Here is a 21,968-nt window from a genome sequence, read left to right as displayed (position 1 = left end):
TCTGGACTGACAATCAACTACTGCATTAGTAGAAGAGATCGCAAAGACAAGTTAGGAGGTGGTATTGCCATTTTTTCATTGTGATACCTTTAAATGTAAAATTGAGGAACTATCCTCCCCCAATTGCAAAGCCCTCCTCTTCTCACTTCATTTGACACCTAAATTTGCTGTCTTCGGCTCCCTAATCTATCGACCTCTGGGCTACGCTGGAAATTTGGTGTATAACCAACACTGACCTAATTTTTCCATATTTTAAAAAAATGCTAACTTCACACTCATTGGTGACCTAACCATGCATTTTGAACATCCCAGCTGCAAATTAAGTCACTCTTTCAGAGACGGCCTGAACGCTCGCAACCTTAATTTGTTCAACTCTAACCCCACCCACAAGAGCGGCCACTCTCTGGATCCAATTTTACTGGTTTCACCACCGATCCTCCCATGCTATTACTGTGGACAGACCACTTTGCAGTTCCTTTCTTCATCCCCCTCCACTCCTCTATCTGCCCTGGTGCAATTCGCTAATTGCTTCTCTCTCAATGGAATGTTGGTATATCGTCCGCCAGTGCAAAAGAAAAATATGTTCCTTGACTTCCTTAATACACTACTTGAAACCTGTGCACTGGAGAACAATCTCACCATACTAGGTGATTTTAATTTTCATCTGGACGTAGACACGGATTTAAATACGATTTCCCTAAGTGATACCATGACACTTGCAGGGCTAAATCAAAGGGTCAAAGACGCTACACATTTGGCCGGCCATACTCTGGATGGCATTTTTACTAACCATGATGCACTTGAGAGCAAGCAAATCCTACCACTGAATTGGACTGATCATAGTGCTATTATCTTTGAGCTCAATAACCCGCTTAAGGGCCAATCAGGCAAATCCAACCCGTTAACTGGGTCATATCGTAACTGGAAATGGGTAGACAATAACCAGCTTAACCACCAGCTTACACAACTACTCACAAAAGGACCACTAGAACCAGAACAGGCCTCCACTCATCTCAATGAATGGCTCACAGCAACTGCCAACTTGTTAGCCCCCCCAAAAAAAATCCTCTAGCATTAGGACTACTCCATCTGCCCCCTGGTTCACTGAACTCTCAGGCTTAAAAAACAGGAGTGCAGAAGACAGGAGAGATGCTGGAGGATTAATTATGATAAATATGAACTGGGAAAATCCAAAATGCTTCTAGCTGACTATAAAAAAACTGCTCGTCTCAGAAAAGGCTTCCTATTTTTCAAAAGAAATTAAGGAGGCAGAAAACTCCTCCAAAGAACTTTTCCGGGTGGTAACCAAACTGTCTACACCCACCGAATGAAAGGGGTGTAACCACTCTCAGGAATTCTGCAACACACTTGCCCAGTACTTTCAAAATAAAGTGGAGCAAATTTTTGCCACCTTTGGCAATAGGGCACATTCAGATAATTACAACACCTTAAGGGTGCCACACCCTAATGCCCCCATTTTTTCTGAATTCAAAGCAGTAACTGTTGAGGAGATAATGACTCTTATTTCCAAAATAAGTTCTGGCTCACCTTATGATCCACTCCCTCCCATGATATATAAACAAGCCCCGGAGGTACTTGGAACTAGACTAACATCCATTTTTAACACCATGTTTACAGACAAGGTTTTTTCCCTTTATGTGGAAGAGAACCTCGATTTTGCCCCTTTTAAAAAATGCCAACCTCGATGCACTGGATCCAGGCAACTATAGGCCCATTTCTCGCCTTCCAGTTCCAGCGAAACTGGCTGAAAAAGTTATGAATAACCAGCTTACTCTATATTTACAAGAGCATAATATGCTGGATGAGGCGCAATTTGGATTCAGGTCGGAGCATAGCACCGAAACAGTGCTCATAAAGGCCACAGATGAAATAAGAACAGTAATGGACACAGGGGGTGCTGTAGCTCTTGTCCTGCTTGACTTGTCGGCGGCCTTCGACACGGTAGATCACAAAACCTTGCTTAAAATTTTGAATTCCTTGAGGATCTCTGGAAATGCTCTGGCATTGGTCTCCTCCTTCCTAGATGATAGGGCACAATCGGTGGCTCTGGGTAACTTGACTTCTCCATCCTTCACACTTCCTTGTGGTGTCCCACAGGGCTCTTCCTTGAGTCCTACACTTTTCTATGTTTATGTTTCAGAACTGGCAGCCTTTATTAGATCCTTTGGAATGGCACTAACATTTTACGCGGATGATACCTATATCGTGGTAACTATTAGTCAAAAAACATCACTGCCAGTAAATAGATTCAGGGACTGCATGACAGCAGTCAGCTCATGGATGAGTTCGCACTACCTCAAGTTAAATTCCGGGAAAACCGAGGTGATTCTGTTTGGTAATTTTTCCCCTTCATGGTCCCAGATTTGGTGGCCAACTGACATGGGAGCAACACCTACCCCGGTCCTAAAAGTAAAAAATGTGCGTGCAATTATAGACCAGAGACTTGACTTTGAAGCTCAAGTTAAGTCAGTCTCTTCATCAAGTTTCTTTATGCTCAAAACCATTAAGAAAATAATACCTCTGATTCCAACAGACAGCAGGAAAACGGTAGTCCCCTCCCTAGTCCTTTCCAGACTAGATTACTGTAATGGGCTGTATCTTGGCATGCCAATGAAGCAACTTCATAGGCTCCAGATGATCCAAAACACGGCCACTAGACTTCTTTTGGGGATCCCCAAATATCAGTCGGTGGGAATCCATCTTCAAAGTCTGCATTGGCTGCCAGTCAGAAGTCGGATCAAGTTTAAGACTTTGTGCATTATGTATAAGTCACTTCATGGGGCCGGCCCCCAGTTCCTAAAACAGTCACTTCACTGGTACTCTCCCAATAGATGTCTGAGATCACGAGGAGCAAAAGTGATACTCTCTCAGAGAGTTTACAAATCTTGCTGGGGTGGTAGAAGATTTGTGGTGGGTGCAATTAGGCTCTCAAACTCCCTCCCGCTTAACATGAAAATCTGCCCTGACTGAATCTATCAAGACTTGGCTGTTTTTCGATTAATGCTTCTGCTTGCTTCTCGGTTTGCTAGCGCCAAGACACCATTGGTATAAATTAATAATATAACAACAGGCCCTAACATAATTGTCCAGAACTGGGCCGCACTCGACATTCCTGCTCTTTATTCCCACTTAACCATCACCTCTCCCCAACTGGCCCGCCAGGTTGACATAGACCAGCCCGTCGTCTACACTGGCATAGAAACTCCCTTAACACACTCCTACCAACCAAATCCATCTCTCTTGGAAGAAAAAAAACTCTGCAAGCGACTTGAAAGGGAGTGGAGAAAGTTCTATGATCATAACTCCAAACTAAAATAGAAGTCTGCTCTGAGCCACTACCACAGGAATTGCAGAAAGGCTCGTGCCTCCCTTTTCTGCAATAAAATCTCGAAAAGCCCAAAATCATTGGAACAAAAATGTTACAAACATTCAACTCGCTCCAGCTTTGGCAGGCATTGCCGAGTCCCAGGCCTTAATTAATAACATATCTCCTACTGCTGATCCATCTTCCGTTGCAGGAAACACTCATCTGGCGCTGAGGCAGCCTGCGGCTCAACTGCACTCTTTGCCCACTCTAGAGCCAGTGCAATGTATGGGTCTGCTTCAATCGAATAAGTCCGGTTCTCCTCCTGATCCTCTCCCCCGGGCAAAACTGAGCATCCTGAGTTCCAACATTCTGTACCCCTTGGTCGAACTACTGAACTCTTCTCTTAAGAAGGGATTCCTCCCTCGAGCCTGGAATCATGCCATGGTGCTACCCCTGTTGAAAACCCGCCACTTGGACCCATCTGACTGGTCCAACTACAGGTCCATCTTTCTACCTCCAATTCTCTCCAGAATATTGGAAAAGCATGTCAACACCCACCTCACTTTGTTTGTAGAAACCCAGAATGCCCTCCACCCCTGCTAGTCCGGATTCCGGTCCGAGCATACCACTGAATCCGCTGGAGTTGCAGAGCATCTCAGGTGTGTGCTGGACATGGGCGGCATAGTCGCCCTCATCCTATTAGAACTCAGCGCGGCTTTTTATACTGTGCCTTATTGAAAGGCTGTTCCATCGGGGACTCCAGGGCAACACTTTGTCCTGGTTGTCATCCTTCCTGACGGACCGCACGTTTCAGGTTTTCTCTACAAACGCTGCATCCAACACATACCCACTTTTCTCTGGAGTCCCACAGAGTTCTGCCCTTAGGCCAATGCTTTTCAATATATACATCCGCCCTCTCTCGGACCTAGTGGAAAGCTGTGGCCTCACTCTTTTTTCTTACGCAGACAATACCCAGATTATTTTCCCATTATCCTGAGAAAATCTCAACTCATGCCTCGGCCGTGTCTCTACCTGGATGCATTCAAACTCCCTAATGCCAGTCCGAGGTAATGGTATTAGGTAGGAATCCTCAACTCTGGGGGCCCCAGCACTGGCCTTCCTCACTTAGAACCCCTCCTGTAGCCACTCACATGGTGAAGAACCTTGATTTTTGGTTAGACTCTAATCTCTCCATGAAGCCCCAAGTATTCAATGTCGCCTCCTCATGCTTTGCCACTAAGAGGTGGCTTAAAAAGACCCCGTGGATCCTTCCCTTCTTGGCCCAGAGAACTGTCACAGGCCATGATTTTGTCCTGGCTGGATTACATAAATCTCCTATATCTGGGAGCAGATAAGACCGTGATCAGACGCCTTCAGGTGATTCTGAATTTTGCCACCAGACTGTTGTTCCGGCTCCCTAAACACTCCTCCATGTCCCACCTTCTTCATGATTTCCACTGGCTTAAAGTGAACAAGCGTATTGAGTTTAAGGCACTGTGCTACATCTACAAATTCCAGGGCAGCAGTACCTACAAAATCTTGTCACCCCCTACCATCCCTCTCGCATTGTTAGCTCTAGCAATCACCCGCTTTTTAAAGTTCCTAGAGTCAACCGAGCCCGGATGGGTGGCTGCTCCTTCCCGGCATGCAGTCCCAGATTGTGGAACTCTCTCCTGGATTCTATTTGAGGATGTTCTTCCCTACTTGCCTTCTGCAGAAAGCTAAAAACTTGGCTATTTCAATCCTCTACCTCAAGTTGAGGAGCTTAAACCTGGATAACTTCATTACTACTCCCAAAGCTGTTTAGTCTTCTGCCTAAGTGCTGGGAAACCCTATGGGCAGCTATGCGCTATACAAGACTGCAATAATAATAATACTTATTTCCAGAACCAGTTCTTTGAAGCCAATTCTGGACCACTGCTTCCTAAGCAAATTCATAAAGATACAAATTGAAAATGACAACACTCCAGGAGGTCATCCAGTGGATGCGAAAAAAAGAAGTATATTTCAACTATATACCTAAAGGACATTTACTTTCACATCCCCATGAACAACAAATACAAAAGATACCTTTGGTTCGTCATCACCCAAAACCACTATCCGTTGCATTAGTGGCATACCTAAGAAGGATGGGGATAACATGTATACCCCTACCGAGACGACTGGTTTTTCAAGGCAAGCTCATTTTCCTAGTACAAGACAAGCATCAAAATGGTCATGAGCACCCTTCACAAACAGGTTCACGATAATCCTGGAAATATCATCAACACAGCCAGAGAGGGAAAATATCTTTCCAGGGGGCAAGAATCAGGAAAGACAAGAACCTTACCTACCCTTAAGAGGATTCAAGGGATCTTAGAACAGGCTCGCTGCTAATGCAAGGGTCTGTTGACAGTGAGGACTGGGGGGGAAAATGATGGGCATGATGACGTCCTGTATCTGACTGATTCATCATGCAAGATTGCATATGAGACCAATTTTAGAAATGGATCAAAAATCAGTGGTCACAGGCAGTGGAGAGTTGGGAAAATCTAGTGGTTGTAACGCGATATGTACAAGAAGAGTCGACCTAGTGGAACGAGGACAACAGTGGGTTGGCTTTTCGTACAGCCAACTCCAGTGGTGACGATCAACACATGCACATCCCACCCGGGCTGCAGAGTGCACATGGGACTACTCACCATCAGAGGACTATGGAAAGAAGAAGAGGCTATCCAACACATAAATGTCCTGAAGCTTTAAACTGTTCCTGTCCCTTAAGGCATTCCAAGCTCAAGCATGGGAAAAGACAGTGCAAGTCCAAGCAGATGACACAACCACAGTGCTCTGTCTCAGAATACAAGGAGGGACAAATTTGCATATGCTGCAAAGCTAGCACAGGAGATTTGAAGTTGGGCCAATCTGAAATGACAAACCTTGATAGGTGTAGAAAACATGGAAGGAGGCAGACTAAGCAGGCAAGCATCTGTATTGTCACACATGGGAGCTAAACCAACAAGTACTTCAAAAAGTGTTCCATCAGTAGATGTAGATGTGTTTGTAACCCAAGGAAACACAAATGGCCAACACTTTGCATCCAGGCACCTACACCACCACTCTCTAGAAAATATTGTGTCAGTAGACTGGTCAAGGATGTTTGCGTAAGCTTTTCTACCAATTCCTCTCATGCCTCTAGTGATAAACAAGCGCAAAGAGTTGCAATTGACACTGATCTTAATTGCCCTACAGCTGGCAAGGCAGACGTGGATCTCAGACCTAGTGGAAAAGGTTCAGGGAAACATAAAAAGACTACCGACAACACATGACCTACTCTCCTTGCAGGGAGGCAGAGTCCACCACCGGGAAGCCAGCAGTCTGAGTCCAGAGGCCTGGCCCCAGACCTCCCAAAGAGACCTGTGGACATTATAAAAGAAGCTCGAAGAGCAAGTACCAGAAAATGGTACATGGCAAAATGTAGGAGATCTATTCTGTGGTGCAGAGAAAAGGAACTTTGCCACAACAGGGCACAAGATATTGCTGTGGTTGGGTACCTACCATACCTCCTAGACAACAGTTTAACCAATATTTCATTAAAAGTACAATAGGCAGCAATAGTAGCTGACACGAGTACATACAGAGAGAGGCTTCTTCACAGCACCAGTTATAAAAAGGTTTCTAGAAGGAGCATAGAGAGTAGCTCCACCCATATCACCACTGATGCTTATCTGAATCCTGAACCTGGTGCTGGCACAGCTAATAAAGGAACCATTTGAACCACTCCACAAGGCAGAACTAAGTTTATTTAAATGTAAAGACTGCTTTTCCTAACTGCTATGAAATCTCTGTGCAGGGCGAGCGAACTGCAAGAGCTAACCACCCTGGAGCCCTATCTACAAATGCACAAGGATAGCGTAGTCGTGTGGACCAATCCACGCTTTCTACCAAAGATCATATAACAGTTCCATGTGAATCAAGCAATTCAACTTACGGATTTCTTCCAGCAACAAACAACACAAGCCAAAAAGACCTGGCATACTCTGGATGTGTGTTGGGCAGAAAGGACTAAGGAAGTCAGAAAGTGAAGTTAGTTCAAATTCACTGGCGACAAAAGGCGATATTGCAAGGTGGATTGTTCAAACAATCAAAATATGATACCAAATAGCAAGCATAGCTAGAGGTAGGCAAGCCCACTCCTCCACGAGAAAGAAATTAGCCACCTTGGCCTTCCTAGCAGAGGTTCCAATAAGCAACACATGTAGGGCAGTCATGTGTCATCCGACCACAGCTTCACAACATACTTCCGCGTGGCCATCCATGTGAACAGTCACAGGTGGGACAATGACTGCTGCAACATCTGTTTGCAAGCTCAAACTCATTTCAAACCCACCGCTACAAAATCCATGCACAGCACGTAAATCCAGGAAAGAATCACACTGCAAAACAAAATGGTTACTTACCAGTAGGAGTCATTATGCAGCTTGAAGTAACGTGATGTTCATAATGTGATCTCATTGTTGATTATAATGTAGCTCGATATGAAATGTTGCCCTGTTTGCCTCTGGGATTGTGTGCAAGATGCCAATGTACTACTGTATGCTGTTATGTTGATTGTTTCAATAAGCGAAAAAATAAAGTTATAAAAAAAAAAAATCAAAATTATGCAGCTTGAAGAAATTGTGGATTCACATACGACCAACCCACCTCCCCAAGACATGAGGTCCAACAAAACTAAGAGACTGCAGTGCCTTTCAAACAGTTAGCCGGTAAGGGGAAAATTGAATCTGGGGATGGCGATCACTCCTGGGCGTACATCTGCTGTCATAGAGGGACAGACATAATAACAAATGATCACAGACGATGCCCAACAACGACACAAATAAGCATTGGCCATGCCAATAGGTCTGGCTTCAAAGGAGTGTTGTATGGTAATATGAAGCATTCCAAGTAAATAACATGGGAATTAATGTGTATTTGTGCGGAAGCAAAGAACTGCAGAATCATATTGGTGCAGGTTAAAAAGTAAGGTGACAGTTGCACTGTCAAACCAGACCTAAAAATCCATGTAGGTTAATGACTGAATTCCCATCCGTTCAGCTGCCAGAGAAAGTCAAACACCAGGAATTAGCTTAAAACACTTTAATAGCCTTACAATACCACGTGTGTGCCCCTTAAAGTTCAACCTCAGGCTGCTGGATAAATAAACAAAATGATCACAGTTGCGAGGAGGACAAGCACTTGTTTTGTAGATGCACACAATGTCTGCACAATCAAAGCCCCTCTACAATGATGCTAACATAATTGTTTGGGTACATCAGTGCAGCCAAGCCAGACCATAAAAAAAACTCAACGAGGGAGAAAGTGAACCAAGAAGATTAAGCAAGGTTTTCTGGAACCAGTCACTGGATGGTGGAAAATGCACAGCATGTGAATCTGGAAAATTCTTCGAGCAGCAAAACATCTCCTACCGGTAAGTAACCGTTTCACTATGTGACAGTGGATTTGAAAATAAAACAAAAGCCAGAAAAAACCGTTGAAGGACCCCTGTATTTTTCATTCTCCATCTGTGCTCTTTAAAGATTTATGGGAGGGCTACAGCACCTCCTGCACCTCTAGTTCTAGCGCCACTGCCCACATCCTGTTACAGCACTCTTGAAATTCCTCTGGGGACAATGTCAATTTTGGCCAAGATTTCTCTGTAACATTTTCACCTACCCTAAACTGCTTGGTTCTGTTTGTCCTTTCCTTTCATCTGTTCTCTTTCTACGCTGCTGTGGAATCTACCAACTATTTGCGAATGACAATGAGCTAGGAAGTAAAAGTCAGCTAAAAACACCTTAGCGATTAATTCTTTACTCTTAGTTGAAAGGCTGTTTCCCTTCATTAATGCCTTCCTTACTACCTGTTTAGCCATAGGTCAGATGTAGCGCAGAGCGTCACATTTGCTTTATTTTATTTTTTATTTTGATAGAAGAAAAATGGTATTGACAAGGCCTCTCATAGGCATTGGGTGGGTGAGTCTAATGATGTAGGCATGGGTACAACGAAACTGCACGCAAACGTTCTTTATTAAACCAGCTATGTAAGCCGTTTCCAACAGGTGGCTGGGATGTCCACAAGTCAATAATGGCATTGAGCCTATGAACTAGGAGTGACGGAATTACCATAAAGACAACATTTTCCTTTGCAGTTGGGAGCAGTTATCCAACCTGTCAAGTTGAGGAAATGCTTTTTTTCATATAATTAGCAACAGTTATTCTTGCTTTAAATTTGTTGGCATCATAATGTTTTTCTGAAAAGAGTATTGTAATAATAAGCAATTCTAGGAGAGAAATAGTGGATTTTGCAAAATAAACTTTGTTGCTTTTGTAGAAACCACTCTAAATGCTGCTAGTCTACATTTAGCTGGAATTTAATTTCGATTCCCTTCAGTTATTGCTCTTGTTTAGAATTTTACTTTTTGGAAACCGTTTTGTTTGCTCTTTAGAAGTTGATCACACCTCTTTTGCACTTAATTTTGTAATATGCGTTTGTAAATAGTTCAGTTTGTGGATCAAAAAACATGTACCTACATCTTTTCCATCAGATCGTAATTACGTGCTTTGCATAATATGCAGAACATTTGTCAAATCCTTCATATGTGCTTTCAATGTTGTAGTTACAGATTGGATATTAGATCGAGATCCACAAGAAGAAATACTAAAAGCGTTTAAATTATTTGACGATGACGATTCTGGTAAAATAAGTTTGAGGAACCTGCGACGTGTTGCAAGGGAACTTGGTGAAAACATGTCTGATGAAGAGCTACGTGCAATGATAGAAGAATTTGATAAAGATGGTGATGGAGAAAGTAAGTATTGAAGTCAAATCAGGTTTATTGGATAGCTCGCTCACCTAGCTTTTTGGTATTGAAATTACCCACACTTTTGTTAGTGATAAGTGGAAACTAGCATTTACTAACAATTGGCAGGGAGCTCTCAAAATGGACTGCCCAGGGTGTGATACAGCTGAAGAAACAGAAATACTTGTTCTTTTCTTTTGCCCTGCTTATGGAAAGCCAAGGTCTAAGTGGGTGTTTCAACTTTGTAGAAATTTGGGGATTAGCCACTACATTGAGGTCTATAGGCTCTTTAAACATGAAACTGACACATTATTTGTGTTCGCCATTTCTAGGTTTTTCCACTCGATGTGGTGCATTTGCAGGGGCATCTTAAAGAAAACGACTACAGGAAACCACTAGTTCCCATTACCTATTAAATATGCTGCCATGCTATGGTTGTACATATCAATTGAAGATTACTGTTTTTGTAGACTTTCTACTGCCATGGTTGTACATATCTCTCGTATGAAATGTTAACTATTTCCATGTTTTGTGAAGTTAACAAAAAATTATGTAGTGTGCAGTAGAAAAGGAAAGTGTCTCATCATCAAAATGCCCTCAATGTGCTGACATTTTTGTATATGTTTTTCTCCAAAATAAACCCAGAAGTTGAAATATTCCCAATTTCCCCCGCTGAGCACTTACTTTTTAGCTTTAATGGTATCAATTCGAAGTTCTCAAGAATGTGATTTTGTTGGGTAAATATGATTCTGAAGGATACTTTTACGTATATAATACTACAGATTCCTCACCTTAGAATCTTCCAGATTACAGTTTGGATCCAGAGGATTTTGTTGCAGTGGTTCTTTGTGCAGACCGGTGGCACTGTGGGGCTCAAAGCTACTCCATATCACCCTGGAAATGACAGAGCAAAGCTGCATATTAGTGTCATCCCTGTGTACTGATGTCAGTTCCTTTATTTCCATGCTGTCTGACTTAATTGAGAGCTCTGCTTCTAAATTTGGCAGTCTTCTGAAGACCCAAAAACACTTCCAGAGAGTGCAGGGAAAAAATGTCCCCACAGAAAATTTACAGGACGCAAGCCATGCCACGACTGTAGGAGGCAGATGTTGGTCATGGACCCCCAGGAGGTGTAACTATGGTGCCTGGACTCTGAACATGACTCATTAATGTGATAAGTGAACCCGAACGAAGGGAGGCAAAGCTGTACATTGCCGAACACAAGAAGTAGTTGCAGTCTCTGTGTAGATCTCGCTCCCATTTCATGGTATGCATCTCTAGTCCTGTTCACGGGGCCATTCTCACTGCCGCTCCACTTCCTGCTCAAAATGCTCCCTTGAGGTCACTGGTCATGCAACCGATTCCACAGTTGGTGCTGCCTCCCTGGTCCAGCGTCAACACCACAGCAAATTAATGCCTTCAAAAAGCCCATGCTGTAAATGTTTAGTGAGCACCTGGTTCTCTCTGGCCGCTCAGATCTACAGGGACATCTGGTCCGGGTACTGCTGATGAGTCCCTTCCCAAAGTCGCCTGTCACTCTGGAACACTTACCGGGCCCATGCGGACTCTGGTACGCACTCCCCGTCCGGCCCTAAATCCATGACTGTTTCTGATGCCAGTGTCGCATCCGGTACCGATACACATATCTAATCCCATAGCTACTTTAATTCGAGATTGACTAATGTTGTGCTACCAAATGACAAATGCAGCTGTTTGTCATGCAGCCTTACTAGAAATCAGTGCTTCTAATCAGCTATCAGTAGTGGCTCCATTTTCTTTTTAGTTCTGAATTTGATCCTGTGTCAGAGGATACTGATGATGGTAATTAAGTGGTGTCTTGCTCCTCTCATATTATACTGATGATGCCTTATACTTTGATTTCCAAAATGAAATGGGTTGTATGCAGCCCTTGACACTGAGCTTACATCACTATATGGGCCAAAGTGTCTAACTTCCCGTGTTAGTCCGGAGGGCCTCTAAAGTATTGGAATGGCAGCCAAAGTACTGGAATTACAGCTGCCCTTCATTGAGATTAAAACAAATGTTTGTACAGAAATTTTGCAGCCAGGGTTAGCATCATCTCCTCCCATTCTACGATGCTGTAACAGATACTTAGATGAATACCTGGTTGAAAACCATATTCTTGAATGCCTGTTAGCCGGCAGGTGGCCAGGCAACATAGGCTGGCAGCATGTGATCTGGATCTTCTCAGCAAGCACCCTTCTCTGTAGAGTCTTATTGTGCCTCAACAAGTAAGGTGAATCCTAGTTCATTTCCAGCCGATCCATCTGATAGCGAATCCAAAAGAATTGATGATTGGCAAACATATGTTTTCTTTCTGCCAGCTTGCAATCTATAGGCACAGTCTGTCTAATAGGCCGATAGAAACAAGCCCTTTGGAACAGGGCCAGCAAGAAACCTTTACAAGAATTGAAAAAACAAATAGTAACCCACAATATTTACTAATGCTCAAGGCTGAAAGCCTCAACAGAAAATTTCGAAAACACACACACACACACACCCCTGCCAGTATTCTACATTATTTTGCAAATACATGCAAGATGGCATATGGATGTGCCCATCATGACACCCTATAATTGTTTGCCCACCAGCAAGCCCTGAACCTTAAAACTACAGTAACATCCCTATGTCCCCCACATATGCCTGTACACAGTGTAATGGGGTGCAGGTATTAACATTCAGGCCTACTGTCTTTGTCTGGGATTCACCAACAAATTAAAAGAAATGCAAAACCAATACCAAATGCAAACAGTATTAACACCCCTCGAGATAGTGCCACCTTCTAGTGTCAATATAATGTGTAATAATTCACTGTTTACTCAGGTTCTGCTGGTTTCCTAAAAGGTCCCCGGAAACAATTCAGTTGTTGGCGCGTCTGCTCTTCCTTTGGCATTTCTTCCAAAAATATGTACATTTTTGCAGCAGCGCTAATGGCTTCCATGGTGTGCTTTTGTCGGCAGATGATTTCCTTGATGTGGCACAGTAAATTTAATTGTTTCTTTATTTTCGTTTTTTAATAGGGGCATTGAGTGTTTTTTTTTTTTAGACCACAGGGGAACTCATGCTGCTCTTGTTTGGGGCTGCAAGGAAGCCCGGTAGCCTGTGTGAATTAGCATGAGAGGGAATTGCACTCGTAAGACAATTCCACTCTTCCCAGACACAGAGTGAGGGCAGCAAGTCACCATGCTCTCGAAGCATGTGGTAGCGCTTACTACTTTTACTTTCTTACATGTCAGCTTGTGACTTGGCTCTTTTTGCTTCTGGTGGCTTGCTGCTCCTACCAGGAGTGTTTATTTCAGGCCTCCTGGTCTTCTAATTTTGTATAGTTATCTGGAGCTAATTCTTCACTGCCCTCACTCTGATGAGTGTTAACTCGTGCCTGCCTCCTGCCCCTTAGATCGTCGTGCAGGTCCTGTTTCTGTGTAGCCCCTGGTTCTTTTTTAATCCTGTTTCTCTACCACTAGCACCTGTCAGCCCTCAAATCGAGTACCCTCCATGGCCACACAGGCCTCATGGATGGCTTCTTAGCCTCCTGCATCGTACCTTCCTGTTGGCAGGTGTTTTGGTGAGGTTAGCCACTTTCTGCACCAGTCCACAGATGTTCCACGGAAACACTTTACTTCATGGTCATCAGAAGTTCTATCCTTGCACTGTCCTCCCGAGAGTCTGGGGGTGCCAATGTCACTGGCCCTGGAAAGACAGGTCCACAAAGTCCAAGTCAGTATGGGTACATCAATCAGGGGTCCATCTTCCTTAAGGTCTTACTAAATCAATGATTCTCTCTCTCTGTCCCTCCCTTGTACAGAGGATTGTTATAAGTGGGGCTGGAAAGTTCCATACAATGGGCTCACTCTGCCCTATCCTAAGATGACACATTATCACTCCACCCCTATGCCAACTCTCCTGCGCAGTATCTTAAGAGGCTTTCCAATATGGCAACTTAAAGTTATCTCTGTTAAGAGCTCCTTGAGAGGCTTAAGCCAAGCCCTCACCTAACACAGCCGACCGGTCTCTTCCCTTCAAAATTCACAAATGGGAATCCCTCCTGTGATTTGATCCAGCGGTCTAGCTGCTCCCCTGTTCTCCTTGGATTGAGTATTCTGGACCTATTGCATTGTGAAATAAGTAACTAGGACATGCCTATTCTGTCCCCACTCCTTTCCTCTCCCAGGATCAGACCTAATCACCTCTAGATGGTCCATTGTGAGGGGAAGGTTCTGATCCCTTGCTGGCCAGCAAAGTATTTAACTTGGCCCATCAGGTTGATTCAAAGCCAGAATCCAATTAACAGTAGAGGCTTAAAGTACTTAAAGAAGTGCAGAGATTATGAAAATAACATACTGGCTGAGATAGACGTGTGTGCAAATGTTTACTTGTAACCAATCAAGAGTCTCTTTACCAGGCTGCACAGCAGAGCACCTTATTTCAAAAGGCAGGCATTGGCAGGTAGCACTCCCACTACATTTTAAAATAATTTCCAGTAAGTGGGAATCACTAAGACTCACAGCAGCGAGCTAATAACCAGGTGGTCCAAAAAGTAAAAAGCATATACTGGAACCCATCTTCTAACACTTCTGAAAACTAGGTAAGGCCTGCAACCCCTAGGGTTGAGAGGCATTCTAAATCTGCTCTTGTGGACTAGGCTATAGTGAGAAATGGGGTTATTAATTCCTCTACAACTCAATAAACCCACAAAACATCGTTGTAAAGCATCACTGCTGAGTAACTGTGGCCTAAGGAGCAGGCAATGCCCAGACAACAGTGTGGTAAGTTCAAACAATACCAACAATTTTAAATTAAAGCTTATAGAACAATAAAATTTCAAAAACAATTCAGAAGATTAGAGAATAGTTTAATGAACTCAAAGACACGAAGACCCATCATGATCCTGCATCCCCCAGAATGCTTTCTTTAGCTGCGGAAGTCATGTATCCAATTTTTCTGAAGATGGCTAATCTGCCTATAGAAAAGGGAATAGTCCAGGCGGAGTGGTATCTGCAGTGTTTAAAGCCATTTTAAAGAAACCAAACTCCGATCCCACCTGCCTGTCAAACTACCGCCCAATTCCCCTGCTGCCAAGGCTGATTAAAGTGTTGGAAAAACACATTAATATACGCCCCTCAGAATTTATTGAATCCAACAATAGACTTCACGCTACTCAAACGGGCTTTCGGGCCAAACATGGTACCAAGACAGCCCTTTTAGCAGTATTGGAGAATGCTAAAATGAGGCTTGATCATGGTGTCATTGTAGCTATTCTTCTCTCCGACCTTACTGCTGCCTTTGACACCGTGCCTCATGATGTTCTTTGAGAAAGGATCCATAGGGCTGGAGTTTCAGGGACTGCCCTGGACTGGTTAAAGTCCTTTCTCTCTGATGGATATTTTCAGGTCTATGAAAAGTAATTCTCCTCAAACACCTTTCCTCTCCACTGTGGTGTCCCGCAGGGCTCTTTTCGGAGCCCAACACTCTTTAATTTGTATATGCAGGCACTTGCAGAGAATAGTAAACCATTTGGGATTTCATTAGTATCATATGCAGATGATAACCAACTGGTCCTTTCGCTCATACCTGACCATGATCCGTCTTCATCTACCCTAGGACCTTGCATGAAAGCAGTGGCCAGCTGGATGGACCAATCCTGTCCGAAGCTGAATGTTAATTAAACTGAATTGATGATTATGGGAAACCACAATTCACCTCAACAGTATCTGGGCTGACCAGACGGTTAAGGTCCTTCTCCCACCCCAAAATGACTACAAAAGGTTGGGGCGTCTGGTTTGATAAAACCCTAACACTGGAAACTGAGGCTACCAAATTCTCAGCTGGTTGCATGGGAATTCTCCTAATGCTTCAACAAATTCTTCCTCTGCTTCCCATGATATTTTGACGAATAGTGGTCCAGGTGTTCATTCTTTCACGCCTAGACTACAGCAACTCTCTTTTTCTGGAGGTCCCATAGCCGTAATAAGCAAACTACAAGTAGTGCAGAATGGTGTGCCACTTATCTTGTTACATATACCGAAACACAAATCAGTGAGAAAAGGCCTTAGGGACCTTCTTTAGTTGCCAGTCAAGGCTCTCTATATTGCTCTTAGAGCTTTGAGAAGACAATAACCTCCTATTGCTCGTCAGCTGGTAACCTGCTATACTCAATGAGGGCCCTTCGTTCTTCCGATTAGCATAAGGCAGCGGTTCCTCACATTAGAAAAACTAGAAGCTGGGGAAGGTCCTTTACCTTCCCTGCACCCACTCTCTGGTATTCTGTCCCACTGGCCTTGAGGTCTACTGGCAATAAATGAACTTTTCGTAAAATACCTAAAACATGGCTATTTGACAACTAACCCTCTACGGTAGCTTCTTGAAGTATTGTTGCCTCACTTAGCTCTGGGTTGCCTACGGGTTGCCAAGCGATTTATAAATCATCATAGTGTAGTATGGAAGATCGAAATAAGTTTGTGGTAACTAGAGAGATGAATTCCTAAAAAGTATAATGCGCCAATCCAAAAGTCAATGTTCACAGTTGACCAGGACCTAGATGCTATTTCAGACCGATTGCGATGAAACTGAGGTCAGTACAGAAAGCTGGTTATCCTGATCAAAGACTGTACCTTCTTATTGAATTTTTTTTCTGGAAGACAAAATCTACCAGCAGGGCAAGGTTGAAGACTGCGGCCAACGATAGTCTCTCAAAGTTGAATTTTTCATTGAGCTCCTGCTGAATCTGTTAGTTTTGCTGCCTGAAGCTATGAGCGGTACAAACCTGGATATTTTAACCGCTAAGTTTTCCCTCCTCCCCCCCCGTCTAAAGTTTTACCTTCCAGCTTTGTCAGTTTTTTGGAAGTTGAAATTCTCTAGCAGGGCAAGACTGGAAACTGTAGCCAATCAGAGCAATACTAGGCAATATACCGATGCTGTGCGGTCCCACTGAACCAGTTTCCAGCACAATAAAAAGCTCAAGGCAGATGAACCGATCTTCTTGACCACCTTGGGTGCAATCTCCTTAGTCAGTTTTTCGACTAAGGTGCTGAACTTTGCATAAGTCCCAACTTTTCATATCTTTAATAAAGTTCCTTCTTGTCACTCCTCCAGACCCCAACTCATTGGAGTAGGCTTCTGAGCACCGCATTTCTCTAAAGCCAGGTGTCTTGCAAGATCCAGTCCTCAATGGTCAGATAGCGCTTCTTGGGGTCAAGAGTCCTTTTGCTGTTTGTCCCTGAAGTAAAAAAACAGAGGCTAACCATTTGACACATAGAGAGCAGTTACAGTCCTCTTCTTCCAGCAGGAGTGAGGAACCTGTGAGGAGGTGGCAGTTCAGTTATCAGATTTATTGTGTGCACTTGCCAATGAGTGGAGAAATTCTACAACCCAATCTTAACTATTTTCTAGAAGTCTTTCCACCTTCATTTGCCGCTGTTCCTCTTTTCCTTACTGTAGGACTACCCAGGATCCCCTGTTTCAAGACAGTGACATACAGGCAGACTGTTCTTCTGCTCCTAAGCCCTTCCTTATTTAGGTGAACTCTCCTCCTTTTCCGAAATCTAGATTTCCCTCCTGCTGGGACTGGCTGGGAATGAACAGAAGAAGAAGTCCTTTTTGGCACGTCTAGGTCAAAAAAAGGCAGTGCAAAAGTTTCCATTTGTTCTGCTAACTGTTTCTGTATTCTCCCAGATAGCTAATTAGACCGCAGTTAACACCCCTTGAGCCTTCCTGGGCTCAGAGGCAGACCATTGTCCTTTGAGCCAGGAATAACTCTTCCAGCGAAGGAGCAGGTAGACTTAACGTCCGTCTGTCTGTCTGTCTACCTTTTCTATCATAGCTGTCCCTTAGCAGATTTATATATTTTGCCTTGCAAATCTATCTTTTCCTTCTATGCAGCCTTTTCTATGCATACAACCCTGTTTATCCATGCAACCTTATTTATCTATCTATTTTTTTCTGTTTTACAAGACTCTCTATTTGTGTCTTTGCAAGCCTTTCCATATATCTGTCTTTGCAAGTCTCTCTATGCATCTGTCTTTGCAAGCCTCTCAGTCTTTTCAAGCCTTTTTAATTAGCTGTCTTTTTATCCCTCTTTATTTATCGGTCTTTTCATCCCTCTCTATCTGTTTGTAATTAAGATTTACAAAAACATTACAAAAATACATAAGCAAAGGCAAGACTCTGGCAGCCAATGCCAAATCTATTGGCTTTTTTAGGTTTGGTGTTAGCCAGCTGATTTTACTAAAATTATGCTATAGTTATAGGGTTTTTCAGATAGACTGCATTCATTTCTCTGTTGTATAATTCACATGTTTCTTCCACCCACTTCAGCATGCATCATGGAGCAGCCCACTTCTGTCATTGGCTTACTTCACTGTGAATTACAGCATGCTGCCCTTTCACAAAGAGCACATCCACAAATTAGTTTCCTTCAATGCCAGGGACTAATATGGTGATGTATGACCCCAAAAGAATATTTTTTCAGTTAGGTGATGTTGCTTTTTATATTGCAGCTTCTCCAACAATGTTTTGCCAAAACTATGAGAGTAAAAAATAAGAATTGCTAAATGCCAGGATTTCACGATCAAGGCATTTTACTTGTGTTTTGACAAATACAACTGTATACTTCGCACATATCCCAAGTTCACTCAAACAGACTTAGATCTCAATGTGCCCATTATTCTGCCCATTTTCTTTCCGACTCCTTGTATTGCAGATTAATATTCTCTCTTTTCTGTTGATATATGATGCTGTCTTTAAATTTAGCTTGGCCTGAATCAAGAAAGTAAGCTCTTGGACTAGCCAGTCCAGTAAAAGTTGTCCTCTAAAGCAGGGAATCAAAAAATAGATTTCAATCTGAATCAAGTTTTGCTTCATCTGAATCAAGTTTTGCCTTGTTAAGACTAACCATATTATTCTATGAGAAACATATCAACTACAGTGAACTTGTATGTGCCTTCCGTTAGCAGTTGCAGAGCTGCTATGTGGAAGAGTCGATAAGCATTCACCAAGCATTAATTGGTGGTCAGGAGATGTTTCTAGTAAATGTCATGTTGGACAGACAGTTTCTCAGTCTGTTTCCGAAGAGCCTATTTATCCACTTACACATATTGTATGTGTTATATTCTGAGCACTACTCTGATACAAGCAAGAGAGTCTATGAAAGATGAAATGCTGAAGAAAACAACACACACTTACCCTCTACTGCAGTTCTACTTTTATATCTTTTATAGCATCACATATTGTACTTCCTTCTCTCTGTTGTGTGTCTCCCCTCTATTCTGGACACACTTGATCTAATACATTTGACCTATAGTGGTCTGTAGCGGAATAGGAGTACTGAGCACATTCACTTCACTGGCTGACGTATTGACACTTTGCAATGAGGTGGATGTGCCGCCAAAGTCACTGTGTGCTTAAAGGCATGTTAATACAATTTACTGTTTATAAAATATTGGGAAATCCCTGCATGACTATGGGAAATAGCTCAAGATGTGATTCTGTGGAACATCCCGACACTGGAGCACTGCACTTTTTCATAATACTTTATTAGAACATTGCTTGATGGGTAACTCTTTTGGTGATTAGGAAGCCTCAATGTTTCCCACTGGTATCTGAAGTGATTCGTCCATGAACATTGTGGAGAAAATGACCAATTTATTGGGACCCATTGGGGTGGGTAATTATTTTTAAGATCTAAACGAGAGACTAATAAAAGTGAAGTCCTAAAAGCAGAGCAAATCTTATTTAATTGTAAGCATATCTATTTGTTGGTATATTTGAGTGTTTCTAAGTTTATTCATGTATTTGTTTATGTGCAGCAGCCATAAAGCTCCAAAAAGCATGCATTTTCTTTAAATGTACGTATTTCTCAATAGTCCATTTAAAACCACCCAAAAAACAAACAAAAAATGCATGATAGGCTTGAATTTACCTTAGCAGATATTCATATTGAAATTCTTACGCTCTGGTCAGGATTCTGCCTCGTAGGTGTTTGACCAGCTCTTAGCAGATCAAAATGCAGCATTCTGGGATTACTGTTGTGCAGGTAGTCAATTTACAATATCTTATAAAACCAACTAAAGGAAAGTGATTTGCTAGTTGGCTAGCATAAATAATTAATGACCAATAATCTGAATGAACTAAATATTATGTACATATTTACAGAACCTCAACCCAACTGTTGGGTCGTATTCTTTAACTCATAGGCCCTTAATATGATGTCAGACGGAAAGCCATTGGACAGCTTGTCGGAGGTTTTCCACCCGACATCATGACTTTCTGTCTGCCGTATAATGATACTGGCAAAACCGGGGTATATTCCGCTCTTCTTCCGACACTCACAGAGCCCATCATGGCTATGGGCAGAATCATAATCAGAAAGTGACGGCGGAGCCAGCCTCGGCTGTGCCGTTGGGATTACCATGTCGCTTTATGCCTGCCCTTTCATGGTGGCTTGCCCGCCATGAAAAGGCAGGCAGAAAGTGACTTTGGGGTCCCCTTGCAGGGCCACTCCCTCCCCCCCTCCCCGATGGGGTCCCTAAACATCCCAACTCCGTGTGGCAGGCACCATAGGGATGTTTAAAACCATCAATTTCTCGATTGCAGCGTGAGCTGTGGCCCTTTTCTGGCCGCCGCACAAGCTGCAATAGAACAATTGATGTTTCCCGACCGCCCATAGGGTAGTCGGATCCAAATACTGTGGGTGGAACTACTGACTAATAGTCTGGCAGCTCCATTCCCACTACGGTGTGAGTCGGACGCTCGTCCGACCGACATCGTAATCGGGCCCATAGATTGTAAACTGAGAGATTTTTTTATACATATATCTATAATAAAATTACGTCCTCTATTAACACCATACACCTCATCTAATTGTCTATTGAACTTTAATCGTAATTTGAATGACTGAAAAAACGCTTTAAGTAGCAAGCATTCCAAGACTTGTGTGAATGCTAAAAGTTTTGTTTTAAACTGTAAGATGACTGGAACGCCTCTAAAAATACGTGAATGCCCTGAGTAAAGTCGGACTCGTCGCAAGTTTTTTTTTCTTCCATTCAGAACACCTGCAAAACTTCCCCAGCCTCTGCTGACAACGTCTAATACCTTCTTGTGCTATGAGCCACAACGGTGGGGTCAATATTCATTTGGGTAGTTTGCTTGTGAGCACGTCTTTATTTATTGTCTTAAAAAGTTAAAAGGGTGCTAGATATCCTTGCTTAATTTCTACCTTTTGTGACATGTTTTCGAAGATGGTCTTTTATGTAAGTGGAAAAATGATGCATTGAATTTCAGACAGTGTTTTATCAGCTGCTGTATTCATTTTTTTATTTTTTTCAAAACAGTAAATCAAGAGGAATTCTTAGCAATTATGACTGGGGACACAGAATGAGATTGAGCGGTCATGAAAGGACCAAATGGACATCAATGGAGCCCCAAGGATTTAAATAAATAGTCGGTGTGGAACACATTCAATAACATACAATTGTAGCTACATTTTTGTAACTTTGTCTCTTTTAGCACATCGGTTTCCAAAATGTTTATCTACCAGTTTGTGTACAGTACTTTTGTATAGTTTTTAAATTAAATCATATTTTGCATATATCCTTTAAGGTTGTCTGTTGTTATTGTTGGTAGCATGTTTTAAAATAAAACATTAAAGAGCATGTATTTTAATTAAAAAAAACTATTGTAAAAGATGTTTTATGTGTTCAAATTTTTTAGTTTCCGATGTGTTAACTAATCTTTTATTACGAGGTAATTTCATGTCCTGTATATAAACAGGAGAAACCTTTTTTCTTAGCCAAGCCAGGTTGCACC

At 42.6% G+C, this 21,968-nt stretch overlaps 1 protein-coding gene across 3 annotated transcripts in view; it reads left to right on the top strand.

Moving 5' to 3' along the window:
• Positions 1 to 21,752, top strand: part of CETN3 (centrin 3) — a 165,879-nt gene extending 144,127 nt beyond the window's left edge. For all 3 annotated transcript variants that reach the window (XM_085632453.1, XM_085632454.1, XM_085632455.1), the window contains 2 exons: positions 9,963 to 10,154; positions 21,494 to 21,752. In XM_085632453.1, the coding sequence (XP_085488579.1) occupies positions 9,963 to 10,154; positions 21,494 to 21,540 (239 nt within the window). In that variant the 3' untranslated portion in view covers positions 21,541 to 21,752. The remainder of the gene's footprint in view (positions 1 to 9,962; positions 10,155 to 21,493) is intronic.
• The last annotated feature ends 216 nt before the right edge of the window (positions 21,753 to 21,968 follow it).

Source organism: Triturus cristatus, chromosome 2_1, assembly GCF_964204655.1.
Source record: "Triturus cristatus chromosome 2_1, aTriCri1.1, whole genome shotgun sequence".
In the NCBI taxonomy this organism is placed as follows: Eukaryota; Metazoa; Chordata; class Amphibia; order Caudata; family Salamandridae; genus Triturus; species Triturus cristatus.
This window is presented reverse-complemented; position numbering and strand designations above follow the sequence as displayed.